We start from the raw sequence: 20,397 nt of genomic DNA, 5'->3' as shown, positions 1-20,397 counted from the left end.
ATAAACAGGGAATTTCACAGTGCCAGGCAAATGCTGCTCAACTGCCAAAACCAACACTGAATCATTGCTTGAGCAGCAATTAAACTAGAACAATGCAGATACCCGAGCCTTCCTTTAATCATTCTCCCAACCCTGTGTTAATTAGCTAGGCTGCAGTAACCACAGAAATGATGAGTCTGTATGAGAATAAAAAGTAAAATTGTATTAAAAATTCAGTAAATTATACAACACTCTTTCCTATCAAAATATTTTAAAATATTCATGTCCAAAAGAACACATCCTACAAAGATCCTGGGACTGTTCATTAGACTGCTTTGTATCGCGTATCACTGCCGCTACTGATCAAATTAAAAGGTAACATTTAAGAGCTGCCAAGGCTCGGAAACTCCAGTGGGCACAAACATGGTGTTTATTGGGTGTCCGGAGCCAAGGTTGGGTTTGCAAAGGGTCCATTGGCTTCACCCCTGTGCTAATCGAATAGCCAGGGGCCTTATCACACAAAACCTTGCTTCTCTATGCCTCCAAATGGCTGCTCTCTGTGCATGCACTGCACGGGCCTGAAAGCGATGTTTTTGTGTAAAACAGTCTGAGGCTGGAGCCCCTCTGCTGTGAGGACAGGCTGAGAGAGTTGGGGTTGTTCAGCCTGGAGAAGAGAAGGCTCTGGGGAGACCTTAGAGCCCCTTCCAGTCCCTAAAGGGGCTCCAGGAAAGCTGGGGAGGGACTCTGGATCAGGGAGGGGAGCCATAGGACAAGGGGGAAAGGTTTCAAACTGAAAGAGCGGAGATTTAGATATTCGGAAGAAATTCTTGACTGTGAGGGTGGTGAGCCCCTGGCCCAGGTTGCCCAGAGAAGCTGTGGCTGCCCCATCCCTGGAGGTGTTCAAGGCCAGGCTGGATGGGGCTTGGAGCAACCTGGGCTGGTGGGAGGTGTCCCTGCCCAGGGCAGGGGGGTGGAACTGGATGCTCTTTAAGGTCCCTTCCAACCCAAACCGTTCTGTGATTCGATGATAAAAGAGAGGTAGCACCACTGATATAACTGCCTAGGTCTCAAAAAAAACATGTTTGTTTGCACCCTGTCAGCATAAGCGCCGCTCCAGCACCCTTGCCTGCAGGGGGCTGTGCTAGCCGCTCCCCCGCCAGGCACAACGAACATCGCCGCGCTCTGCAGCCACAGCCGGCCCGCGGGCCTTCGCTCCCTTGGACTCGGAGCACCGCTGCCTCCTCCAGCCTCACCTTCCTCACACCAACCCGACCCCTGATCCCTCTTCCCCGGCGGGGCGGCGGGAGGCGGCTCCGCAACGCGGCCCGCCCGGCCTGAGGGCCGGCACCGCCGCCCGCCCGCCCGCAGAGGGCGCCCGGGCCCCGCCGCTGGAGCGGCTCATGGCGGCGCCGGGGGAAGGGGAGGAGCGGCGGTGCTTCCCGGCCCTCTGCCTGCCATCTCCCCGCCGCCGGCCGGTCAGCTGCTGGAGCGTAACCCCCTCCCTCTCCTCAGGGTCTTCCTCCGGCGGCGGCGCGGGGAGCGGCGTGCGGCGGCGGGCCCGGCCGGACCCCCGGAGCAGCAGCAGCTCTCGCCAGGTCGGTGCCTGCGCCTCCCCGGACAGGCCCGCCATGGTCTGCCGGGGCCGAGCCCCAGCCCCCTCCGTGTCCAGCACGGAACCGCAGCCACTGCCCTTTCTGAAAACCGTTCTTCATTATGATTCCTTTAATGTTGCCTCCTCCTCCGGTGACCCAGCCGGGGTGCGGGGGCACAGCCCCGCCGGGGCCTGCTGAAGGCCGTGAGCTGCTGCCGCCTCCCGGACCCCCCATTCCCGGCTTCGGGGCTGTGGTGCCCGCGGGACTCCTGAGGAAAAGGCGCTTCCTGATGGGGTTTCTTAAATAAGCTGAGTTGGAAGCGGTCTGTGAGAACTGGGGTTGGTTTCTAGGGGTTTCATGCTTTATCATCAGCTCTGAAGAGGCAGCATTCGCCATCAGGATCGTGTAAAAAATGTGTTTACAGAATAGCTGTAGACAAAATACAATTCCCAGTATTAACCCAGTCAGTGTTTGAAGAAGCCCTGAATCGCTCCTTAGTTTAGGTCCTTTTTTCCTTTTCCCCAGGAGTAATTAAATTATGAATACTGTACAACCGAACATCCTTTTGGATTTCAAGCTGCTATTAGCTGCTCTTTAGAGAACTTGCAAATCTGCCAAACACACATATCTGACATCTTTACACATTACTAGCAGTGTCTCGTTATTTGACATCCAGGAACACGCAGCAGCCAGAACACATGGATGTGCACAGCAGCGTGGCACTTGGGGAGGCAGAGAATCTGTGATGAGTCTCCCAAGTTCCGGGGAAAGCTTGCTTTTCCTCGTCTGTGCTGTGGAGCTATCCTTAATGGAGTAGATTTCACTTTCAAACCATTGACTATTTCTATTTGCACGTCTTTTCTCCAGAATAAGGGATTAAAATAAGAAAAAAGAGTTTCCGAACAGGAGTCTCAAGCTACTGCTTCCTTATTACTAAATATCTTACACTATAATAGTTTTACTAGTCCAACACTAAACCTTTGCAGAAAGGTACAATGACAAGGTTCCAAGTTAACTGTTCTGTGAAAATAATACCTTTACTGTAACTTTCCCAAATGGTAGTAACTAGTGTTTGGGCAGTAATCTAAGAAAGAATATGAGGTTACAGGCAAGGAATTGTTATAGGAACATAAATCACCTTTTAATATTATTTTCTTTTGTCCTGATTGGCAACTTAAATACTGCAGGAAGAAAAGAAACGTCGTGGCAGTCTCCTTATCCTGTTTTCAGGTGCAAAGCATTTAATGCAACAAAAGAAAAGGTTTTTTTAAAATGTTGAGGAACAATTCAATTCTCTTTGCAAGACTATATATATTGGGTGAGGGAATCATCTGTATTGATCTAGCTCAAACTTTTGAGCTGAAAATGTAGTTATGAAATACTTCGGTGTAAGAAGACATAGCTTATTTGGTGCAAGGTATATGTTAATATGGTGCAGCCAGTCCAGGTGTGAAAATAACTGAAGATCACTGACACCATTGCCTTTTGCTTTCCCAGCAATGGCAGGAGGAGTTTGGGTTTTGTGTCCGATACATTTAGTTCATGGCATCCAGTTGTTCTAGCTGCTGGTGGGGTTGCTGTTTTTTGTGATCGGGCTATTACTGGGATGGAGTATTTTGGTGGGGATTCAAGAAAAATAGCAATTATTGTAAGATTAAAAATACGGTCACAAATACTGGCAACACGAACATTATTTTGCTGCATAAATGTTAAGTAATAACAACCCAAGAATATCCACATGCTTTAAATGTGTTAAGCGTGTTGCATGGCAGGAGGCCAAAGCTCAAGTCTTCAGTCATCTGGGAAGTGTAAGTGGCCTGTCTAATTCCTACCACTTTTTAAGCTGTTTGGTTTTCTGTAATAGCTGCAGGGTTTTGGAGCAGGGTACAATATAAGATCAGGTGGCTGAGGCTGACTTGCCTTGTTTAGACTTGCTACCACATAGTCCTTGATCTTATAAGAGAACTTTTGCATGTGTGAGTCCAACTGCAGTTATGATATTCATACATGGTTTTAAATACCATGTTAAACTTAATTTTTCAGACGTGGTTTTAAAATACCATGTTCAATTTTTTTTATTTTTTTTTTACAGCTGACATATTTTGCTTATTTTGGGATGAAGCTTAATAAAATGTATAAGGTTTTTGTTACAATGTTTACGAATGCCTGAAAGTTCATGCCTAAAAGCTACCTAAGTAGTATGTGTGCTTTGATGTTTCCCCCTTTTTAGTGGGTGGTAAAACCCTATTCAGCTGCAGAGTACCAGAATGGGAAAGCTTACTTGAAACATTACTCACAACTTTTTTTTTAACTTTAAAAATTATTTTCAAAGATGGCTATGAATTCTAATAACTTCACTAGTATAAGCTGAATAGATCTAATAGGCTAAGGTCAATTCACAGTGTATGAATACATGTTCTTTTTTTATTGTTTAATTGGTTTAGGTCCAATGATGACAGTTCTCTTCAGAGGCAGCCGGTTTCTACAGAAAACTTGGTCCAGCATTTAACACCACAGATACCTGAAGTCTCATGAAAAGAAAAAGCAGGTTTCTCGATGACTAGCAAAGTGAGTCCTAACTTTATAGTGAATGATGCTCTGTGAAAACCCACCTTGTCAAACTTCATCAAGATTCAAAAGTAGTTTGATGTATAATGAAGGTTGCTCCAACCAGTTGGAAGGATATGCTGCCAGCCGTTCCGAGCCCTGTCCCCATGTGTGTGGCTTGAAGAACATCAAAAATGCCAGCCACAAACATCAGGCCTTTGGGCCTGTGAGATAGTAAATAACTTTATTCACTTCTAGAGGGATGCTGTTACACCTCACTATCACTTCTTCCAGTTTTCTGAATTTGCTGTGCATCTGAGATGTTCCAAATGGTCTTAGAAATTTTCACCATCTTTTCTGTTACTGGTTCTACATTCTGGCTTTAAATACTAAACGGGTGAACCTACAAGTATAGTACTTACTTTTTTGTTGTTTGTTTTTTTTTTTAAACAGTGTATTTGCTCTGGCTTTTTTCCTTAATAGCTTGTTGATTTAAAACTCTGTACAAGGAATTATTAGTCTTCAGGGGACTTAAGTTATCATCCGAATGAGTGGGAAATCAGCTCGTTTTTGTCAGCAGGAAGTTTCAAGGAATAGAAATAGATAATTCTGCATTTTTGTTTTTTCTTCAATTTTGTAATGGTTACCCTTCTAAGTAAATATTAAAATTTCAAATAGGATGGATATATCAGCAGAAACAAAAAATATCCAGAATTTTAATAATTGGCTACAAGAAAATATTTTTAAAGCTCAAACGTAACTCTCCCTTGCTTCAAAATTTAAGCTATATTGTACTATTGTGTTTCATTCTGGGGATTTTGGGGGCAGGCGTATCCTACATAAGAAACTTTCTGCAAGTTTCTTATGCTGTCCATCTTTGCTCTGGAGTGTTAAGTAACGCAAACTGTTTCACACTACGTTGAATCACTCATTAGCCTGATGAGCTATCTAGATCAAGTAGACCTTACAGCTGTTTGGGGATCTGAGTCATAAGTGACTTCTTTTTCATAACATTGTCCTGATATTAGTTGTATAGAAAGCAACATTATGTTTATGTTTTGACAGTGTGAGTAGAGTGTTCAGCATCCAGGCTAGTACTATTAAAGAAAGTACTGTGACTTTATTGGCATAATGTTGAACATGAAAATCAGGGTTTTGGTCTTAAGTGCAAATTATTTGGTTTACTTTACCCTGTGGCAGATTGCTGGCACCTCAGTGTAACTGGCAGTCTGTGTCTAACACAACCTCAGATTAAAATGCTAAAGTGATATAAATCTAGAGTGTTGTATATTTGTCAAGAGTTAATGAATGCGGTGGACCACAAAGTATTTTTCTTTCTTGGAAGTCCAACTTCTCTTCTGCAAGCAATAAATATAAGCAAGCATTGTACATTTAATGTCTTATTCACACTGGCTATATTTCTTTCTTTGAATTTGTCAGGTTCGTTTATGAGATTGGAAATAACTGTGATATCAAGCATCCGTCTGGATGCAGAGGTCTTTTCACAGAAGATATTCAGCATTGGTAAATGGATTTGTGGATTTGCATGGGGTAAAAATGGAGGCAGAAATAAACTTCTGAAATCGAATCTTGGTCCAGGAATGATGACTTCTCGGCTGTATACACATGCTTTCAATATCTCCCCAATAGAGAATAGGAGATTGTGCATAAATGGAACACCATGGATTTGGCATCTCCTAGAAGAATGTGTCGAGAATGCGTGGGAGTATTGGAGCGTTGTCATAGGACTGATTTCCATTGTCTGTTTTCTGTTTGCTGCACTGCCGTAAGTTTAAAGTCTTAAGCAGTCCTCAGATTGAAACATGAGTAATCTCGCCTGAAGCCTTTTTCAAAAGCTGCCTTTTTTTTTTATTTTATCTTGGATATGTTTCTCTATCTGCATAATACAGATATAATATGCCAGAGAAGCATGTTGTTCATGTTTGCAACAATATTTAGTGGTTGACAAATGAGCTTGATGTACTGTTCTGTTGTACTGACTTGACACTAATCTCTGCCACTTAGAGCAAATGAGAATAAATCACCTCTTCTCTCTTATCTTCTCCACCCTGAGATGTGTGTGCACACGCAGGCACACTTGCAGCAGAAGCTGGCTCGGTGTTTATTTAAACCACATGCTTTGTCGCCAGTACTGTTGTGCTGGCTCCTGCCAATGAAATTTGGATTGAGAAAAGGTCAGAAGCAGCACATGAGTTAGCACTTCGCTAGTGCTAAATCAGTTGCTGTTTGGTCGCTGGCACTGGGTTCAGGTTTCAAATATGTAGGTAGGAGATGACAAAGGAAAAGTAGAAATGCTCCCAGCAGGTGAAAATGCTTGAAACAAAATGGGATTGACTCCAAAGCCTGTCCCCATAAGGGGATATAATTTACTGAACTAGTAAAAGGGCTATGGAAATCAAGCAAAATAAAACCACCCTTAGTAAGCTGTTGAGCTTCAGAAATATTAGTTGAAATATTAGTTGAAAGGGGGCTTTACATTAAAACTGTCATGTTAGTGAGCATGGAATTCATCAAGATATGTCCAATGGACTCACGTTTGGGATTGCTTCGTAGTCCCTATTGTGAATCTGAATAAAAATTCTCCAATTTAGAGGCATAAGTGCAGTTGTCAACTCTTTTAGAAGCTTTGTTCCATCTTAGCCCTTCTATGTTAAGTAACAGTGTTTTTCTTATTTCAGTATTTTAAAAGCTGGTATTTACAGCAGATGAATATAAAACGCTTATGGCATAGTTCTGGTGTCCAGAAAATGGTTATTTCAGTGCAGGCCACAAAAAAGGAGCACATGCAAGCAGTAATGAGGTTGTGATTTGAGCCTTTTGTTATGCTAGAGTAAGACATGGCGAGCTATAGTGATACTGAGTTCTTCTTCAAAAGGTAAGTGGAGTATTGCTGCGATAGGTCTCTTGTGGTTAGAGTTTTAATCTTTCTTTATTCAGATTTTGAAAAATGTACTTTTGAACTTATTAAATGTTTTTGCTTACACTGTTTTACAATTACTTCTGGAATTTGTGCCAGTCAAATTTACATTGCCTGTCAGAATGGAAGAGTGGATCAAGCACTGTCTTTGGGCTTTCTGCTGTGTTGGATAGCTGGAGATCTTACAAATTTCATAGGCTGCTATTTAACAAATCAACTGCCAATTCAGGTAATCTGTCAATACTCCTACTTCTTGATTTATTCTTTTCAAACAGTCTCTTTAAACTGTAGGATAACTTAATATTGCACAGTTAAGTATGTACTGGGAAAGGAAATGTTTTTGTATTCTGTTCACTGATCTACCATCCATAAAGTAAGTCGTAATTTCCCAAATACATACATTGATGCTGTTATGTGTTATAGAAACCATTTCACACTTGTAATTAACATTTGGAAAGACTTACTGGGTGTTACTCAATGATGAAGTGAGGAATTTTCAGTTAAGCTTCAGCTTCAAAGTAAGCTTGCAGAACAAATAGGGCTGGAAGGAAGTTGTGTTGTTTAGCTTGTAATAAATCAAGAAGTTTTGGGGTTCCTACTCTCGAAACTTGCTTTTTCTTTTTTTTTTTTTTTTTAGGAAAACTGTTTATTAGCAAAGAAATACTAGTTCAAAGTTGTTAATCTGACTAATTTGAAAAATGTATTTTCTTTGTTAAGGCAAGGGTTTCTTTGAAAGAAACAGTAGCTGTCAGCGATTAATTGTGTCTGAAACTTTCTTACCTGCTGTGTTTATTTTTTATTCTTAATTAAAAGAGAAAGAGGTATGTGACAGCCACCTGCAGAAGTCTTCACAAGCTGGAGATGGACCCCAAGGGTGGACAGAGTTCTCTTCTCTTTTACAACTTAAAGTGTGGCACTAACCATTTCATCTCCCCGTTATGAAAAGGGGAAGAAAGAATGACATTTTTGTCTTATTGAAGGAAGAAGCACTGAGTTAGATCAGTAGCTTCCGAAGTGCTGGAAAACTAGGTGGATGGAGCAGACTTAAGCTTCTGGGCAAGAAGGACTTATCAGTCTGCCCAGGTAGGAATTTTTGCTGTGCATCCTGGAAAATGACCAGCTATTGCGATTGTGTCAGCAAGTCCCTGTTGCATAAGGTTTACACTGCATTCATCTGCAGCAGCCGAACTTGTTTTGTGCTGGAAATGCTTTTTTTTTTTTTTTTTGGCAGTGCTTTGGTATTTGTCATTCACATTATGACTATGAAGGAAAATTTCCATGCAGTTAAGGTATTTTGAATTATGTGTATACTGAACAAGCAAATGTATCTTCTCTTTCAGATTGTCACTGCCATTTTTTATGTTAACATGGATATAATTATGATTTCACAATTTGTCTACTATAAGCTCAAGAAGCAGATGACAAAACGTAAGGTGTTTCAAAAATTAAAATGTTCTCCGTAATGTAGCACACTCTTTACCTTGATGTTTTCTACAGTGTTTAAGTAAAGTTTTTTCAGAGGGATTAAAAAATAGAGTGCACAAATTCTGTTTGAAGTTGTTAGGTCTATTACTTTCTTTTCTCGGGCTTTTGTGAAAATCTCTCCCCTCCTTTCCCCTCTCTCCTCACCCTTTCTGCTTTTCTCTTTTCTTACCCACACAATATCTGTAAATATTTTCCATGCAGTACTTTCTGTTTATATAGACATAAAAAATACAGTAGTTTTGTGGAAACTGGTTCCATGTTTTAACTTACTCCATGGTTTTACTGTCTACTTACAGCTATCTAAATATATGTATAAGTTGAAAGCAAGCATTATTTCTTTGTGTGGTTCAGTTAGTTTCCTCCATGTTGATTGAAACGGGACTTTATTTGCTTATAGCATAAAATATCTTGACAACTTCATGTCTTCCGTTTCAATACATATAGTTAAAAAACATATTAAAAGGGAATGAAATTACTTGAGTTGTGCTTCATAAAATCCTGGCAGTAGTTGTAGTATTCAGCCTACCAAGGGACTACTGTTTTGACTGAAATGGAAGACAGAAAGCTCTGTTCACATTGTATCAAATCAAAAACATTAACTCATCAATCTTAAAAAAAAAAAAAAAAAAAAAAAAAAGAAGAAAGTATCAAAGAAAATCCATGGTACAGCAGAGGTAGCAAAAAGCTGAAGTAAAACAGATGCCTGCCCAGCAAACTAAATAGGGATAAAGCAGATTCATTCAATATGGAACTGATAATAAACCTGGAGATAGGTCAATACTGAAGATACTTCCTTCCTGCAGCCTACTCTTGAAAACAAACACAGGCTTTTGTACATTTTAGCTGCCAGTGCCTGTTCCAGCTCAGTGGTTTGCATAGCTGCAGAGGGAGGCATGGCACTGTGAATAAAGCTGTTAAAAGAGGGCTTTTCAATACCCAGGTCTGGAGCAGTTACCATAGACAAGTTGGTCAGTGTTACATCTCAAAGTGCGGCCTGTGGAACATCACTACTAAGTCTGTCTTCTTTAGACTATAGGTCTTTAGAACAAGCTTGCTAATGCTGTAGAGCAATTTGTTCCACTGGTAACAAAGACTGCAGGACTGTGCCAGCATCTTCTAGATACAGAACGTAGTGCAGCTCCAGGGTTCTGTAGGACTGTCTGCCATTTTCAAGTTGTCTTGTAGGTGTCTATGGAGACTTGCTAGATGGAGTCTTTGAATATGTCAGTCTCAGTAAGGCTCGATATTTAGCCAACCATGGCCATGGAGACTGGTCCAGCAGAGCACTTAGATAACATATTTATCTTAAAGATATTTTTGTTAATTTAAATGTCAAATATCCTTGCTTTTGCAGCTTTTACTCAAGATGTGCTGAAAGAGGCTGTTACATTCTATTCTACTGAGCAGTTTCCTGTTTATCAGCTGTTATTTAATAGTAAACTATTAGGAGTTAATATAAGAGATAAGTTGAGTATGAAAATTTTCTTTTCTTGGTAGCAATGCCCATTTAAGGAGTTCCCTTCCTGTTCCTGCACTGCTGCCCTCACTTGTTGACACACCACCAGGTGGGCTCCGTGCCCACCCCTGCTCACTGTCATAGTGAACAGGGGTGGGCACGAAGCCCAGAAGAAAAAGGTGGACTTGCATTGCTGCCAAGAAAATGATACATGAAATTGTACCTTCAAATTTACATATCTATATTGCAAACAAAAAGTAACCTTAAATCAACAGCAGATGTTATTTTTCAGCTAATTTGTTTGTGTGTCATTCTAGGCAGCAAAAGCCTGAAGAATTTCTGTGTAACCTGGATCATCGTGTGTACAGCGCTGGGTGTTATTTTACCCTGTCAGCTGTTACTAAGAAACCAAGACCAGAGTACAGTAATCGAAAGGAGTAATGTAAGTTCTTACCTGCTTCCTTTCCAAAAAAATCTCACCCAAGAGTGTCTTGAAAAGTTCGTGTACTCTGAGCTTTAAAGAAATTTGGATGATGTTTTTAACAATGATTTAGAAATCAGAAATGTCGCACTATGTGGATATTTTAACTATGGACCATACATCCTGAAATAAAGAAGTTATAAAATTACTTCTTTGAGCAGCTTCCTGTGTTTTGGGCTTATTCTGCCCCTTGGGTCATTAGGATGTGCTGCCCTGTGAAATAACATGTGTACATGTTGTGTTTCTGCTTGCGTTAAGTACTGTAGGCATCCATGTAGAGACTACACAGTCACAGGTGAAATCAATAAAGGTGGAAAATTACAATTGTACCTGCTGCTGCTGTCATTTCAGCGGGAACATTCGCAGGCTATTCCAGCAATTTTATGGCCTTCATACTAATGCCAGTAAAATAATTGTAATCCAGCAACATTGCCCAGCAGGGAAGCAGCTTATTTTCAAAACACAGCTAGAGTGAGAAAACTAACAACTCTTAAACTGTGAAAAATGAGTATTTTGCTTTCTCCAGACAGGATGATTCATTTTTTTAGTGGCCCTAGCTACATTTCTTAGTTTTGGTTTGAATTAGTGTGCCCAGGCTTTTTTAGCAGGAGGACTGGCTTAGTGTCGTATCCTAAAGCCCAGCACTAGTTTTGATCTCAGTCATGGCCATGACGCAGCAGAGTGCATTGTTGTGAGATAAAGATGAAACCCTTTTTAGCCCTCTTTGGTCATTTGAAAAGCAGCACTGAACTGCTTTGAAAAGAATTCTGTCCAGAAAATCAGCCACTGGACTCTCAGTTTAATCCCCTGAAATGCCTGAAAACATTCTTGCCAAAATGTATGTACCTTTCTTTTTCAGAACTCTCTTGATATGATTGAAATGTCAGGCTTCATTTGTGGCTATATATCCTGTGTGTTTTACTTGGGAAGTAGATTTCCTCAGCTTTATAAAAATGTAAGTAGGTTTTTGGCTAAGTATACTTGTATAAAATACTCTCCGTTGCTTAAAATGTTGGATTCTCCCTAACAGTGAACCCTCTTGAACTTGAAAGCCTACTTTGCTTTTGTGACTTTCTAAAGTGTAAAGAAAAAAAACGTCGGGCTTTTTTTTCCCCATTCAGAGGAGGATGGTGAGAATTTTAGAAAACGATGGTCTTTGATGATAAGAGGATTGATTGGAAGTGTTTACAGTTGGATTTATCAGCTGTAAGCAGAGACATGCCTTATGTGATTGTTTTCATGAGCAAGTGGTATCTCCCCTTTTCTTTCTCCAAACTGTTCTACATTGAGTAACCAACCATGGGATCAGAAGTTAGAATTAGAGGAAAATTAGTTTAGAATTTTATCCCCTTTTCACAAAGATGCCATTACTGACTCCCCCTCCCCGCCTCTTCACTATCAGTATATTAAAATAGAAAGTCAACACAACAAAAGACCTGAAGGTTTTACATTGTCAATTGTATACAGGCATTTTAATTGATTATGGAAATGATTAGTTCATTTCCAAGCCTATTCGTATCCCCCCTCTACCTTTTCCTTCACAGCTGGAATACCGCAGTGTTTCCAAAAAGGTCTGCTAAACAGACTGGTAGAGCAACAGATTTCTTAAGAACTAAATATCATTTAGAAGCAGATTATCCTTCCTGCTTTGCACTTACATAAAAATTACATTAACCAGAGCGGCTTCTAAGAACTGTTACAATTTCTGCAGTTTTCAGTGATAAGTGCTGAAAGCACTAAGCTCGGAGGATTCAGAGCCCAGGAAGAGATGGACAAGAATGACTGAAAATCTATGGATATGTTATAGTACAAAATGCCAAAAATTATCTATAACTAGCTACTGTCATACATGTTTTCACATTTCTTTGTATTCGTAAAAACTTCTTTGTGTTTAGTTCCGAAGAAGATCAACAGAAGGCACCTCTTACCTGCTGTTTGCATTAGCCATGATGGGAAACTGTACATATGGACTGAGCCTTGTTTTAAAGATGCCAGCTACCGCATCCTTCCGGACCCTGTACTTTTTACACCATCTTCCATGGCTCATTGGGAGCTTTGGAGTTTTGTTTCTAGACATTTTTGTATCCTTTTCCTATTTTAGCTACAGTTTCTCAGGATAGGCTTTTTAATAAGTAGATTAGAAATTGTGGATTTTTTTAAAAAATCAGATATTTTTTTTCTGTGATTCTAACCTGATCGTAAAATCTTCTTTCTGAACAATAACTTGTATGTTTTTTATAATAATATTTCTTCATAAGAATAACAAGTTTATAGAAAATATCTATATTAAAGCTACATTGCACAGGCTAATTTATATCTTGTAGCCAATATGTAGTATACTAAAAGCTGGGGATGTGTGTGCACATTGTGCTGTTTTTCTTACGTTTGCTGTCTGATAAATGTAAGAAACCTCCAAAAATCCCAAACAAACAAACAAACCAAAACAAACCCCAAACCTGCTTGTTTTTAAATGCAAATATAGAATTATAGCTTTGAGAATTTGGTTAAATTGTAAGTGTTATTGCAAGATTGCATTAACGTCAGAGACAAACCATGAGGTTTTGGCAAATTTAGTTTCAGAAAATAGTGTTTAACAAAGAAATGCTGCAGCTACCCTTAACTACATCATTCGGGGCAAAAATCAGACCCTGAGTGCCTTCTGAAAACCAGCAGCTGTGCTCGTTGAGTCATGCGAAGGGCTAACCAACTACACAGTTATCTAGATTAGTATGCCAGTTTCTTGGAAGTCCTGAGCAAACTTGTACCACTATAATTTTTTTATTCTTATATTCAGGGGACATACGTAAGATGCCCGCTGTGTATTGGTTATTGTTAGTCGTGTTCTTCCTAGACTGAGCATTAGCATTTTGTGATTGAGAAATTAAAAGCAAAATGTTTGGAGTAACGTACTTTTGCTTTAGAAGCCTAGTGAACAGTGACATGGTGGTACTTGGTCTTACTGTTCGCTATAGGTTTACAGTCACCTGTCTTGTTACTATAGCTATTTATTTATTTATTTATTCATTATATATTTTCATTTATAAGAGTATAAAAGAGGAGACTTTCTGATTTTCGCTGAAGTAAGAATTTTAGGTTTGTGTCTCAAAACATCTTGCTACTTAGCCCCATGAACTCAAACTGTAAAACAGGATAAAATGAAGAGTGATATCAGGACCATGCTGAAGCATATTGTGTTAATCCGTTCCATATTAAAAGGAAGTTCTTTACCAGATTTACCTGGAACAGTTCCAGAAGTTATGATTCCCAGGCATCAGTCTTGTCTTTCTGATTAAAGTAATTTCATAATCCACTCCAATTAGACTGGCGATGGCACAGCTGACCCTGGCCTTTGGATGGACAGTTAAATTATACTCTCATTCAGAATAGCCATCTGTGTTTTTTGCATCTCCAGCCATGGCGATTTAAGTGGGCAGTTTAGTAAAACATTCTGCATCCTGGGAACACAATACACCACTGCAGTGGTGAGACTGAACTGTGGTTCGTGGCCCATTTCGAAATACGTTGTAGTTCTTTTATGAGACAATGCAGTTTCCTGTGCACGAGCAGACTGTAGGGTTCAGGGTTGCTAGCCCATATGGCTGGTTTGAGCGCTTGGGCTTTTTGTTCCGTGAATGAAGTAGTGACTCTTTCTTCCACCCCCAGCTGGAAATATAAACCACCCAGTATTTATTTACCCAACTCCCCCCCCCCTCCCCGAATTTGATCTTGATGACCCTTACAGTACATTCTGTGCGTATTTGCAGATGCCTTTCTATGATGTACTCTGAAAAGGAACTTTTATATTGGCCACAAACCTCCCCCCCTCTCTGAGCCCTGCCCCAGGATCGCGGTGCCAGTGTGCACATGACATTCATTTCTGGGTTCTGTCTTGATTGGAGCCTGAATCCAATCTTGCTAATAGTCCTCCAGTTCAAATTATATTGAAAACAGATGCTTCCAAATCAGGTTGAGGAGCTTATAGGAATCTAGTCAAGTATATAGCATTAGCTGAAAATGTATGAAGTATTTGTAATCAAGAGAAAACAAAAGCAGACCTCCTGCTTTGAGAAGCCCTGAAGGTATGGAAGTCAATGCTTTTAGAGAGCTTCATTACTGTCTCTTGCCAAGCAAGAAAGTAAAATATCTAACAAACTGATATGTTATGTTAGACCAGAAAATGAAGAGCAGGATCACCTGGGTTTTGGAAAACAGAAACCAAAAAGTCATAATTTCAGACAGAGATGTTTCATAATTGATCGTTTGTGTAACAGTCTCTGTTTTGAGGAGTAGTTGCAGAAATTTCCTAATTCTAGTAGACCTTATTCCTGATAGGGTCCAGCGTCTCATTAGGCGGAAAATAAACTCTCATTTCTCAAGGTCCAAGCAAGGATTAAGAGTTCACTTACTCTGTGTCTGCTGCAGTACTCTTTTGCTTCCATCTGACACGGCTGGCACTGACTATTTTTAGAAACAAATGGACTCCTGATCATAGCTGGAACAGCAGCTCCAGCATTACTTAGTGCAGGATTACACTGGAGTTGTTTCAGCTCAGTTTAACAGTATAACGTGGTCATCCCGTTTCCTTGGTGTCTACAGTTAAAGTTATTTGATTGCGCAATAAGCCTTTTATTTTTGATAAATAATAGAAGTGTCCAGTTGTTTGTAAAGTATGAATTGTCCTCCTTTTCATTTTAAGAGGACTTTCATGGTGTTACACATCTGAATTATAAATTGGGCATGATTTTCTTTTCCAGTAAATGTTTCCTTCCAACTGCTGCTTTGCAGGTGGTTGGAGTTTCTCAAGAAACCACAAAGCCCAGGCTTTGAATGGGCCTGATAGGGTGCCTTGTCCGTCAGAGATGCTAAATCTGGATTTGCCTACTGTAGGGATCCATGGTGAACCTTTTTAGAGCTTCATTTTATGTGCATGATTACTTAATGTTTCACTTGAACACAAGGATGCAATACTACATATTTTAAAATCAGTTGATGGCCAGTTCTGGCCTTAGACTTTTAGCAGCAGCCATCGCTAAGTTTCTAAGAGACTGAATCTAGTGCAAGTTCTTCCAGAAGACTTTGTCCTTTTCTGTAAGTCTGCTACCCGCTTTCACCCTGCGTCCTTCCTCCCCTGCTCCCACCAAAACCAAACAACTCTGCTTTGTATTTAGTTCAGACAAAGCCCTTTACCAAGATTTTTGCCTTCTTTTTTTATTTGACATCACCCTATTGTCAGAGAACTGTGTTCAGATCCTCTGCGTGTACTTCTTTTCATTAAGGGTAGCCAGGTTGTTACTAGATAGCCAAAGTATATTCAGCAAGAGCCAAGCTGTTGTACGCAGACTCTTCTCTTGCACCTTTTGTGATTTGCAGGGCAACCACTTGGAATCCATTATATGCTCCTACAAAACATCACGCTTTGTAATTTAATTACATTCTGCAAAGAATATAAGTCTGGCCTGACAATTCGGACAGGAGAGTTTCCCAGCCAAACATCCAACTTCTCTGCACTCCTGTAAATACCCATTTTTGTCTTAAAACTGGTTTGTTTTTTGAATTGTCATTAAATTGTTTAATTTAATGAAACAAATTTGATACACTAGCTAAGTGGCTGTCATTAACTTTACTCTAAGAAGTTCGTTTGGTTGTCTTCTCCACTTTGGGCTGTCTCCATCCTTAGGTCTTAAAGTTTCCCCCAGAAAGTCAGACTCGAGCAGCAAGTTAGTTTCTATATAAAGTAGTCTTGGCAGTTCAGTATTTATTTAAAAAACATGAGCAGCTGAGTACATATGCTACAAAAACATCTTCTGGAAAGACTGTTTGATAAGCTCCACGGAACTTGTGTTTATAATTTATTTCTCCTGAAAAGCTGTGTTGCTGTTGCCAGCTTGGTGGCTAACAGAGATAACGCACAGTGCTGCAGCCCAGGCTTGTCCCAAGCCCACAGTATGATTTCAGCAAATTTGATTCCAAATTCACAGTGTCTTTTTCCACCAGTGCAACTATTAAGATTGGGGAAGCTGCTCAGCTGCTAGTACAGTAAGGCCTATAAAAAAAAAAAAGAAAAAGGCAGGAAATTTAAGTGGTAGCTTTATATGCTATAAAACTAATTTGCTAAGCTCTAAGAAGAAAGCATTCCCCACATAATACTACAGAAAGGCTGAAAAAGGAGTGCTGACCTGCTGTCTCTGAAGGAAATCCTGTCTAGGCTTTAGTTGGGGGGCCTCAGAGGTGGGATGCTGGAAAGTTTGGGAAGGTGGGATAATTCTTGGGGCTCCGCCTAGGAAGCAGAGAATTTCCTCTCCATTCATCCAGGCCTCCCAGAAAGCTTATTTTTTTCTCTCCTTATTTTTCTAAATAATTACATACATTAGCCTCAAACTTCTCAGAACCCTTGTCTACCAGCCAAGTTATTTCAACTGATCTAAATTGTTTCTCGTAGAAGTCTATATATCAAATTTCCTCCCAGAGAAACTTTCATTTTTTAAATGGGATTTTACGTATAACAGTAGTGGTGATCCAGGGTCTGGGAAAGCTGAACATATATGAGCATACGTTGGACTTTGTAGAAGGTACGTGGGTATACGGGTGGCCACTTGTTTCTACACCACCTACCTTTAAACGTGCTTTCATGCAGATCCTTATGTTGGAGGCTTCCTACTTGACCTCATCTACTATACCTGCTTCCACCCATCTCGTGTCCTCAAAACTTTCTTCATCAGAGTTGGATAGCAAGCCATGCTGGGTTTACCATAATCTGCTGCTCAAATCGCTCAGTCTTTTAGAAAAAGGAAAAAAAAAAGTGTCCAAAGTGAGCAAAAAAAGTCAGAGCCCTAAACCCTGCCATACAGAGGGTGTTGCCAGTTTGGTGGCTGGTGGTGGTTTGCCTTGGTAAATGGGAGTCTTCTGGTACCTGCTGCTTTGTGTTTCACCTCATTTCCAGATCGATTTACTGCGACTCAGAAGTCTTTATTGTGTAAGATGCGATGCATATTTCTTAGAATAGAATGGAATACATACAGGAAGGGCATAGCTGGATAGGTTTGTATGATACCTTTATATCTTACAATGGTATCTCTGTCAGAAAACCGAGTGGTTTTTATCAAGTTCAGTATTCAAGCATAAAACTCCTCTACCATAAAACTACTCTAGCAAAAATTCTAGAGTAAGAAATCTCTCTCGTCCGTTCTAGATGCCCACCCCTGATTTTTTTATTTAAAGGCTATCTATGCTTAAAGTCAATAATTTTGTTTGAGAACTGGAACCATCAAGAAAAAGGACAAGTACATACTTGTTAATTATTTTTAATTAGCAGTATTTCCAATGGTGTGTTTTACAATAGAAATAAATAGTTATGTCTAGTTGCACAATTCTGTGTTGAAGACAACATTAAATATTGAGTCATAGTGTTGTCTGCATGTCAGTGCCTGTAAATATCAAACCGCCTAGAATTTTGCAGGAAATGAGAATTTTGTTTTCTGTTTGGGCCCTGCTGATCTATTGCAAAGGAAGGTTTTTAATGACTTCCCCTCCTTACCAGCATCCACCCTCAGCCCAGCCCGCGGTAGTTAGACCGCTGAGGCTGGAGTAGTACAGGGCAATATGTTTGATTCCACGTTGTTCCTAGATGAGCCTTGTTCTTATTCTGCTTCTGATGAATTTCACCCTTGGGACCCTTGCAAGCATGAAGATGAAGTAGTAAAGGATATTTTCATGTGTATTTGAGCCATATAACCAAGGGAATCTGAAGTTTTGAGTTAGAATTTTTCTGTATGTTCCCTTTTCTAGTGTTCCAAGTAAAATATGATTAAACTTTTTGCCATAAACAAGTACTGAAAATGAGCGTTAAGTAGGATTTGGAAAAGGTTATATGCTAATGTAGAAAATTCCACAGTCGGGATTAAATAAATGGATAATACTTACACTACAGTGCATGAATTAGACACAGCAAGTTTTAAGCTTTCCTCTGCGGACTGTGGTATTCAGAGTCTGTGCCAGAACTAAATGGATGGCTGCTTTTATTCTGTACAGCTTATTTTGGTTTTAATTGAAAGCAAGTACTGCAAATGCTGCCTCTGTATCCTAGTTAATTACTTCCTTACCCAAAAATAACAGGTGACTGCGCAATTCATCCTGTATCGTCAGCACGAGGCAAGACAATCTGGTGTGGTAGCGCTGGAGGTGGAACCGTTGCTGGTGAACGAGGAGACCGCGTAGCGTCGGGCTGGATTCGGCTCCTGGCTTTGTTGGATTTTGCTCTTGGATGACTTTGACAAACAGCTGCTTAGGGACCAAATTTATTACTTCTTTTTTAGTATTTATTTTGTCATTCATTTGTCATTACTTACTTGCAAATGACATGTCAATAATAAGATATTTAATATTTACTGTGTTGTTTCAGGATAGATACAATTTTTTTTTCTTGATTTCTGCCCCCCCGCCCCCCAGCCGATTGTAGCTGTTTCTCCCCAAAGCGTGATATGGAGTCACAGCAACAGCTGCTGTAGAAATATTTATTTGACATCATGATGCAATGCGTATCGTGGGATGACTATTTATTTTTAGATGAGCGTGTACCTCTAGTTAACAGTAGCGTGGCTGGTTTAAAAACAATGGATGAGATTATCCCCGTGCCTGAACCCAGCCTGGAGTTATGGGCTGCTCCGTCCAGGTGCGTTGTATGGTAAGATTTGGCCTTTTTATTCATACTCAATCAGAAGGAAAAAGCATCCTCTAATTAAGCAAATTCAGTGCAGAGGACCCGTTATTGATACAAAAGCAGGATCCTGGTGTATGTTGGTGGGAGCCTCATGTACAGCTCATTGCAGAGTGCCACTATGCATTTTATTCTTAAGAGTTAAAGCATTTATACATCAATACCTGTATAATTACTGTATGTCATCATATACCCCATATAATATTTTTGTACAACGTGCATTTTCTTAGCGAGCTTCTGGTTTAGATAAGTACCACAGAGAAAAAAAATCAGAAGCTAAGGAGACCGTACCTTGCAGTTGTGGATTTTTTGCAAAATTCTGTTGTGTTTGAAGAAAACTTCCATGAAATTAGCTCAAAGAATAAACTTCTTGTTAATATTTCATTGAATATGTGTATAATGATTCACTCGTCAATAAATAAGTTTGTGAACAAAAGGGTTGGTTTTTAAAAAAGGTCATTATGAGGATTTTATACATTGGTGAGCTCATCATGGAGCTCCTTCCCTTTGGTTTCAGACTATTAAAGGGACACGATTTAGATGTGGTTTTTAAATAATAAAAACTAATAAAAAATAAATTTATTTTTAAACAATAAAAGAAACTAAAGAGTGCAATTGATCGCATCTAAGTTGCTGCCAAAAGCGCACGCTACAAATGAAGCATTTTTCTCTACGGGCTTTTATAGGCCTTCACGCACCACTGACAAAAGCCCAGAGGGGTGGTTTTGGAGCGGGGGGGGCAGCCTCGTCCCTGTTGCTCTATGTGGAAATTGAGTTTCAGCTTCTCTTGCAGCAGTAACTTACACGAATAACCGAATTTTGTGTTCTTGCTAGAAATGAGCTGGGTCCCATCAAGCGATGACTGCGCGACGGTGGATTCCTTGTCAATGGCACGATGTGCCCTGGCAGGATAAACCCATCCCAGCGGCTCGGGAATACGGCGTGGCAATCCCCGCCTCGGTGGTGGTGGTTTAGGCAGTGCCACAACAGCTGAGGAAAAGGGATTTGCGAAGTCGTGTTTTGAACAGCCAAGAACTTCCGAAACGTTTCACAGCTCTGCGAGAGGCTGAGGGTTCGTGCAAGACGGTTACTTTATTAGTCTCGGTGTGTACTTAGGGCAAGCATGTTTTCCCTGATTTCTGTAGCGAGTAGAGGGTACTAGAAGTTAACCTTTTGAGTACATAAATTAAAATGCAATTTGTCGTA

The 20,397-nt window shown here is 40.2% G+C and overlaps 1 protein-coding gene across 3 annotated transcripts; it reads left to right on the top strand.

Moving 5' to 3' along the window:
• Positions 1-1,363: 1,363 nt before the first annotated feature.
• Positions 1,364-19,618, top strand: LOC141744866 (lysosomal amino acid transporter 1 homolog). 3 transcript variants are annotated; one of them, XM_074591685.1, is made up of 9 exons: positions 1,364-1,574; positions 4,016-4,139; positions 5,559-5,904; positions 7,156-7,285; positions 8,397-8,484; positions 10,315-10,439; positions 11,338-11,433; positions 12,374-12,559; positions 18,591-19,618. In XM_074591685.1, the coding sequence occupies exons 3-9, from the start codon at positions 5,567-5,569 to the stop codon at positions 18,690-18,692; spliced, it is 1,065 nt and encodes a 354-aa protein (XP_074447786.1). In that variant the 5' UTR covers positions 1,364-1,574; positions 4,016-4,139; positions 5,559-5,566; the 3' UTR covers positions 18,693-19,618. The 3 variants fall into 3 exon arrangements, with proteins under 3 accessions (XP_074447786.1, XP_074447785.1, XP_074447787.1); XM_074591684.1 differs by lacking the exon at positions 1,364-1,574 and having other exon boundaries at positions 4,032-5,904; XM_074591686.1 differs by lacking the exons at positions 1,364-1,574; positions 12,374-12,559 and having other exon boundaries at positions 4,032-5,904.
• The last annotated feature ends 779 nt before the right edge of the window (positions 19,619-20,397 follow it).

The sequence above is a fragment of the Larus michahellis genome, chromosome 6 (genome assembly GCF_964199755.1).
Source record: "Larus michahellis chromosome 6, bLarMic1.1, whole genome shotgun sequence".
NCBI classification, from domain to species: domain Eukaryota; kingdom Metazoa; phylum Chordata; class Aves; order Charadriiformes; family Laridae; genus Larus; species Larus michahellis.
Note: the sequence above shows the minus strand (reverse complement) of the source record. Positions and strands in the feature narration are given on the sequence as shown.